Below are 7,825 nucleotides of genomic sequence, written 5' to 3' on the forward strand. Positions count from 1 at the left end.
ATAATTATAATTGCACATAATTTGTTTGGTTTTTGCCAACCAATCTATCTATTAATATGAATCCAAGAGCTTCAGGGAGCATATAATTCCCAGTTGCTTTTTTTTCTTTAGAAGTGATGATTTCAGATGCTACCTTTGCACTTCCATGATGCATTCAATCTGCGTCCTAATCCTAAAGGGCTTCTGTAACTAATATCATACAAAAACCCAAGCTCCAAAAAGACGGAAAACAATTAAAAAACCTACATAATTAAAACCCAAAAGAAATTAAAAAGAAGTAGGGCCAAGCCCAAATAAAGCATTGGAAATAAACACAGGCTTAGCTTAAACATTGGGCATCATATTTAAGATAAATACCTAACCAAAACAAGAAGTTTAATGCAACATTCAATGGAACAGTCGAATCTTAAGGAAAACTTCAGAGCCCACACCGTTTGGAGCGATGCAACGCATTCTAATAATCTCTCTCTCCCTCTTTCTCCCTCTCTCTCTCTCTCTCTCAAGCCACACCTTTCTTCTCAACAAGCTTATCTATCAAATCCGCCGCTTCTTGGACAGTGGTTATGTTATGAGAACTGTCTTCCTCAACAGTGATACCAAACTCCTCCTCCAATCCCATCACAATCTCCACCTGTATCAACAAACCATGTGATCATCAATACCATCTTTCTTCGTCTTGTGTGCGAGTGCCTCGTACAAAAGAGTGAACAGAGAGAGAGTGAGAGGTGCTCTGTTTTTGTGTGAAAGACAGCATGTGTGTTTTGAAAGGCAAAGAGGGGAAATCTCCATTTGAGAGAGTGTATTGGGGGGGGGGGGGGGAACAGAAACAGTGTGTGTGCAGGTTAGTAGGGCGTCTTGCAGGTTAGCAGGGTGTCTTAGCCAGGAGTTATGTGAATGACTCAACATAACATCACACCCTTAACATAAAAAAAAAATGCATGTAGAGAGAGAGAGGGGTGTTTTATAGAGAAGCTATATAAGAGAGAGAATATAACATTTTACCGTGTCAAGAGAGTCAGCACCAAGTGCCGAGAACTTTGACTCAGGAGTAACCAGAGTGTCAGGACCCAACGCTAGTTGGCTCTTTACAATCTCACAAACCTTATTCACAGTCTCGGGCTTTGCCTGCTCATCCAATCCAGTCACCAAATAAATCAGTTAGCATTCTTTTTGTTACAAATGAAAACAACTAACGATAATAATAATGATAACAATAATGATAATAACATCCTGAGGGACTCATTCCAAGTATTAGTGAGAAAGACATGGGTCTCTATACCGCACACTGGATGCAAAACCGGGAGGTTCGGAGCACTGGAAATCCAGCACGACCACTGTTGATGGCGACAAACTTTGAACCACTTGCCTGCAAAAATATTTCATTACAAGCAATACAGAGAGAGAGAGAGAGAGAGAGAGAGAGAGAGAGAGAGAGAAAGAGAGAGAGAGAGAGAGAGAGCTTGGCGCTAATTATATAAGGCATGCTTTGGATGTATGAGGCCTTGTACTCATTTTTGACAGCCAATTAGCTTGTTTCTAGACTCTCCATAAACCACTCAACAAATTCCAATCAATCACTTCACTCTCTATATTAAACCAGCAACCACCACCATATGCCCAAGCTGGGTAGCACAATCATGAGATTCTAGTAATAGTTTATGAAAATTAAAAACGTTAACAACATATCTCTCTATCTATGAAAACCAAAAAGCCTTTCCTAATTACAAATAATTACATCCTATTTACTAATTCATATTCAAGGACATGACAATAACAAAGGCATTATAGTTTTGCATATTTCCGTAAACTAATCCAGAGTGATAATTCAGCATCAAAGCTCCCAGACATTTAGTTGGCAGTTCTAAGTGAGGTTTCAAACGTCTTTAGTCTCTTATGCATAAAAAACTCCATGGTAAAAAGTTCTCACTGGGGTTTCGACTGGTATGGCAACCCGAAACATTCAGGTTGGGGGCCCTTGGGGCCTGAGTCCTAAGTCAAAATTTCCCTACGCTTTCTTTCACCTCTTCCCCACTGCTTTCGACTGGTATGGCAACCCCAAGCATTCAGGTTGGGGCCCCTTTAGGCCTGAGTCCTAAATCAAAATTTCCCTGTGCTTTCTTTCACCTCTTCTCCCTCTCTGTCTCTCTGAGCTTCCCCGGTGCTTTCTTTCACCTCATACATCTATGTGTACAACTCTCTCATTCTTTCAAGTTTCCACAACTCACTGTAAGTGACCTTCTCAATACATTTATCAGTGGAATCTTTAAATTGTTTGATACACCCTATCCTTGAATTCTGAACACCCATTAATAATCAAATTCTTGTTATTGATACTGGCCCTCTTATCTACTCCCCTCTCAGACAGAGCAATCTTATTACAAGATCCACATCACCTTCATCCAGCCACACTTTTATTATTCATCAATAGATGCTTCATCCAGCCACACTTTTATCATTCATCAATAGATGCATTGAAGCTGACACAACATCAAGTCCTTGTTGTTAGGATATGGATATCGCGTATTAGTATTGATTAATACATCATTATGGATAGATATCAGTATATCTTTTGATCATACTGATACATATCGGTACGGATATCGATTTGTATAGATGCATATCTCTTGATAAGATTAGGTCATGTCTATCCATAACCATTGGTATTTATCTGTATTTATCTTTAACTGTTGCTGACTGTATATTTATAGGGAATCTTGTATATTCTTGATTAATCAATTTAATAGAGTTCTCTGCAGTATTCTGAAATAGTTTTCCATGGGGGCCTAAGGCCCAAATATACAGAAATACTGTTTCTAACATGGTATTAGAGTGTCATAGACTCCTCAACTCAGATCTGAGGTCTCCATAGTTTCTTTGCCTATTCGTGCTAAAAATTCCGTACCGTTTTCTCTCTCTACCGTTCACTTTGCCTGTTGTTGTCTCTGGGATCTATTGCGAACCTCTGATCTGCGTTCTACTAGAGAGAGTAGCTGCTGCTCAAGCCATACTCGAGCCGCTGATTTGCTGTTGCAAGATGTCACCTTTCTTCCATTGCTCGAGAAAGCTCCATCTTTGTCGTTGTGTGAATTCACCTTTCCTTGACGTCACCTTGATATTGCGTGACTTACATTTGCTTCTCCACTTGACGTCCCACGTCTCTCTCTTTATAAAATTGTGCCGTGCAAAAGAAAAGCCTTTTGCTTCCCACCTTGCTTCCGTTCAAATTGCAATATGTTCCCTTGACTTTGAAACTAGAGAGGGATTCTTTAGCGGTGGAGAGGGTAGAGATGAGAGCAAAGTAGCGAGGGGGTGACAAGGGGCAGCATAATAGACGGTTACATGTGATAAAAACGTGTGACGGTTACATGCAAAAAAAAGGTGCCTTGAAGCGCTAGAAATTGTAGCGATGATTCAACAGAGACGAAATCAGCCATCCTGGTCTATACATAAGCAGTTAGATTTTGTATAGACCGGTCAACAGAGCAAAGTTCTGGTTTATTAGCTCTATTTTTCCAGTGAAGGTAATTTCCATCAAAGAAGCTTTCGTGCATCTTTAGATATGGGTTTCCCTTATATCGAAGAATCGACCACAAAAAAAATCAAATTATTCTCTCGCTAGAATTTTTGGATAGTTATTGAGAATTTTGGATTTCGACTATTCTCAAGAGTCAAGGGTTCGTTATGTATTCTACTACTGTTTTTCTTGGGAATTACTCGATCCCGGATGTTCTAAAGGCCTGCTGGCCTGTTGTTGCTTGAGTTCTCTGCGAACTGCTGATTTCTGTTGGCTCTTCCAAGTGCCTCATGTTTGATGATCGAATTTCTTGATCCTGGTTGATGATCAAGTTTTCTGTTACTCTATCATGTTTAATGATTGAGTTTTTCGTTACTCAATCCTATTGGATGATGGAGTATTTTGTTACTTCATCTTGTGTGATGATCGAGTTTACTCGATCCTGTCTATTCCGGATGCCTAAGTTTTAATGATTGAGTTTTTCGTGACTCAATCCTATTGGATAATGAAGTTTTCCGTTGCTCCATCCTGTGAGATGATCAAGTATTCTGTTACTCCATCTTGTTTGTCTGTTGTTGATCGAGGTTTTCGTTACTCAATTGTGGATGTTCCTGAGGCCATATGTACCTGAGGTCTGCCACTTTTCTATGCTTGTTGTTGTTCAAGCAATCTGAAAATCACTATTCATTTTTGGCAACTTAGTTTGAACAGGTCTACCGTTTTTCTGTGCTTGTTGTTCAAATAATCTGAAAATTACTGCTCGATTTTGGCAACTTAGTATTGTTCAAACTCCAGCTACTTTGTGTCGAAACATCTTGAGTTTGAGGGGGAGTGTTAGGATATGGACATCTCGTGTTAGTATTGATTAATACATCATTATGGATACATATCAGTATATCTCTTGATCATACTGATACACATCAATACGGATATCCATTTGTATAGATACATATCTCTTGATAAGATTAGGTCGTGTCTATCCATAACCATTGGTATTTATCTGCATTTATCTTTAACTGTTACTGGCCGTATATTATACAGAGTCTTGTATATTCTTGATTAATCAATTTAATAGAGTTCTTTGCAGTATTCTGAAATAGTCTTCCATGGGGGCCTAAGGCCCAAATATACAGAAATACAGTTTCTAACTTGTTATTTTAAAAACAAAGGAGGAATTAGATAGTAATACTCTAAATCTTGGCCGTCCATGAGATGTCAATATTAACGTTTTGAGATAAGAAAAGCCTCCATTGCAATGCAACAAGAGGCATCTTACATTCTAATAATGATAACAGATCAATTAAGAGACTGGTTTAGTATCAATTCATAGTTTCACTTGAAAAATCTCTTGCTGTCTATGTTATGATAAGTAACTCATAAGCACACTACATAGAGATGCATCAATATACTTGGCAACCTTCTTATTTGCAAATAAAAACCCAAACTACAGCATAAAAGCCTCTAGTACGTGTAAGGCTTTGAGTAGAATTCAGGCAAATGAAACAAGGATTTTCGAACAATGGAGGCTAAATTCATCACAAGTCACATGAATGGAACATGGTTCACACAAGCCACAACAAGAGCAAAAATGCTCACAATAGAGGCCTCCAATTCAAGCAAACAGTACCATTTTTAACATCCAAATGCCTAACATATTCTCTTCTTTTTTAAAATACAAGTCTGTTTCCTTTTTTTGGTGTTCATCATGCAATTTTCCCTTTTCTTATGGCTACGACAAAGTTAGCAAAAGTTACCTTCACCAAATCCCAACCCCACCTCCCACCCCTCAAACAAAACCACATGCAAGCGATAAATAAACAGGCACAAGCACCCAAAAAAAAAAAAAAAAATTCCATTGGGAGGTTTGAAAGGAACACTACCTCCCTCTTAAGCACGGCAAGGAATTTAACTCTTTAACATTTTAGGTTGTTTGAACTATTTTAAATTTTAATATGGCACTTAAACTTGGAAATTGAAATCACAGCACCTCAAGACATCTGTAAATAGCTAAAGTTTCCAGTAATTTTCTTTCTATCTTCAGATTATTCAAAAGAAAACAGAAATTTGATACAGCAAATTATCTATAAACCTGTAGTCATCCATATTCCATACATAACATAGAAAAAAACAACAGTAATAAAGTGCTCACAAACATGTATTTGTGTGAGAGAGAGAGGGTGAAAGAGAGAGAGAGAGAAAGAGAGAGAGAAAGAGAGGCATATTGACAAGTTCCAATTGCCAGTAAAGTCTGCCTAAAGAAAAAAAAATTTATGCCAAAGTAGGAAACGGTGTGCACAACTGAGTAGAAGACAATCTCAGATGTTCAGTAGATGAATGCATAAAACAAAGCAAAATAAAGAACAAAAAAATAACAAGGAATAGCAAAAGAAATGCAAAAAAATACGATATTAAGGTTAAAAGTAAGTCAAAATGGAAAATAATGATCAATAGAAAGAAAGCATTGGAATTTCAAGAGAATAACTATCTGCATCAGAATCTCCATTATAACATGTGGAAAACCAGGCATCATAGATAAAGATAACCTATCCACAACCAAATCATAGATCTATAAAGATCTACTCTATAGAGAAACATATACACATATGACACTCATAATTACACAATTGGCGCTGCCAAAATCAGATGTTCAAGCCACTTACAAGGATCAAACAGTAAATCAAAGAAAGGAATCACCAAGAATCATCACCCTGATGACTAAAAAGCAATGAAATAGAACTTTCACTTAAAACCAAGAGAGACCTCAGGAAAAGATGATTAATCTCTCAGATCTCTTCATGCTTCAATTTTCTAACAGTCTATTAAAGCAAAAACTCACCAAAAACCAAGGAATTAACTGAAAATCCCGAAAAACAAGCAATACAAAACATGAGTTTGAACCATTAACCAAAGAAATATCACTTCATCAACCCTAATCAGAGCTCTTCTTTCACTACCAGACCAGAAATCGTAGAAAAAAAGGGAATATATATATATATATATATATATATATATATATATATATATATATATATATATATATATATATATATATATATATATATATATATATAATAAGTGGAAAATATAGGAATGTGCCATCTAAATAGTAAAATGGAAAAAAAAAAGAAGTAAAATCTCACCTTATTATTGAGGCTTGATGGCAAAAGCGAGGAGCTCAACTTGAGGGAACTTGCGGTAAGAGACGCCATTGAAGCTTAAAAGAATTAAGGGAAGCCGAGAGACTTGAGATGAGAGAGAAAGAAGCAGAGGGGATTCGGTTGCTTATAATGTAGTGTGAGAGAAAGGGGATAAAGAGTGTGAACCCGAAAAGTCGGTATTTATAACAAAATCGAATTCGAAATCGTCAAAAATTAATAGGCGCACCAGCCTAACTTTGTCAGGGACTCTAGTCCGAGTGGCTGACATGCATAAACCTTCGATGTAAAATTTATACTTTTGGTTTTTTATGGCCAAAAGGTTAAATGATCCTGCCAGTTTTCACTGTCTATTTATTCCCTCGAGTACTTACATAGACTTGTTTCTAAAAATAGTAAGGAAAAAAAATTTCTTTTGACAATGCAATAAGGAAAACGTTTATATAAGTGCGAGGCTCTAAACAATCAAATTAAGATGTATCTCAAAAATTTCAGTAGAGGAAATTGTTTTGATACCCAAATATTCTCAAATTGATCGTCTCGACCTCAAGATGTATGGACATAAAAAAAAATGGATTCCAAGTTTTAAAGATAGTGCATCTTGTGATGCATTTTTGAACCGTCAATTTTCAATATTTTCAAGTTTTTATAGATTTTCTCTATCTACACTATTTTTTAAGCTTTAAATTTTATAATTACTAATGAAAATATATTTTAAGGCTATCACAAAGATTTTTAGTGTTGCAACCACAATTTTCGATACTATTTGAAAGTGAGCTCTACTTTGATTGTTTAGGGCACCACAAACCACACCCTAAAAATAATATTTTGAGATAGAAAAAGTTTATATAAGGTTGGAGCCTTATAGAATTAAAATGTACCATAAAAATTCAGCATAAAAAGTTGTTTTGATGTTGGAAAGCCCTCTAACTCATCATTTCAACATCTAGATATATGAATTTGAAAAGAAAAAAAGATTTCAAGTCCTAAAAATAGTGTGTCTTACAATACATTATATGGATCATCTATTTTCAAGATTTTTATATGTTTATAGATCTTCTTGATTTGAACTATTTTTTGAATTTAAAATTTTATAATTAGAGATCAAAATATATTCTCAAGCCATCCTAAAAAGGTTTTTGTAACAAAATTACAT

General features: G+C 36.1%; 1 protein-coding gene across 2 annotated transcripts; it reads right to left on the minus strand.

Moving 5' to 3' along the window:
* Positions 1-319: 319 nt before the first annotated feature.
* Positions 320-6,808, minus strand: LOC18434386 (acyl carrier protein 1, chloroplastic). 2 transcript variants are annotated; one of them, XM_011625113.3, is made up of 4 exons: positions 6,655-6,808; positions 1,280-1,366; positions 1,003-1,125; positions 320-631 (listed from the first exon to the last, which is right to left on the minus strand). In XM_011625113.3, exons 1-4 carry the CDS (start codon positions 6,721-6,723, stop codon positions 500-502), a joined length of 411 nt encoding a protein of 136 aa, XP_011623415.1. In that variant the 5' UTR covers positions 6,724-6,808; the 3' UTR covers positions 320-499. The 2 variants fall into 2 exon arrangements, with proteins under 2 accessions (XP_011623415.1, XP_020523048.1); XM_020667389.2 differs by lacking the exon at positions 1,280-1,366.
* Between the last annotated feature and the right edge of the window lie 1,017 nt (positions 6,809-7,825).

Source organism: Amborella trichopoda, chromosome 6, assembly GCF_054954075.1.
Source record: "Amborella trichopoda isolate Santa Cruz 75 chromosome 6, AtrichopodaSantaCruz75HAP2 v2.0, whole genome shotgun sequence".
Taxonomy (NCBI): Eukaryota; Viridiplantae; Streptophyta; class Magnoliopsida; order Amborellales; family Amborellaceae; genus Amborella; species Amborella trichopoda.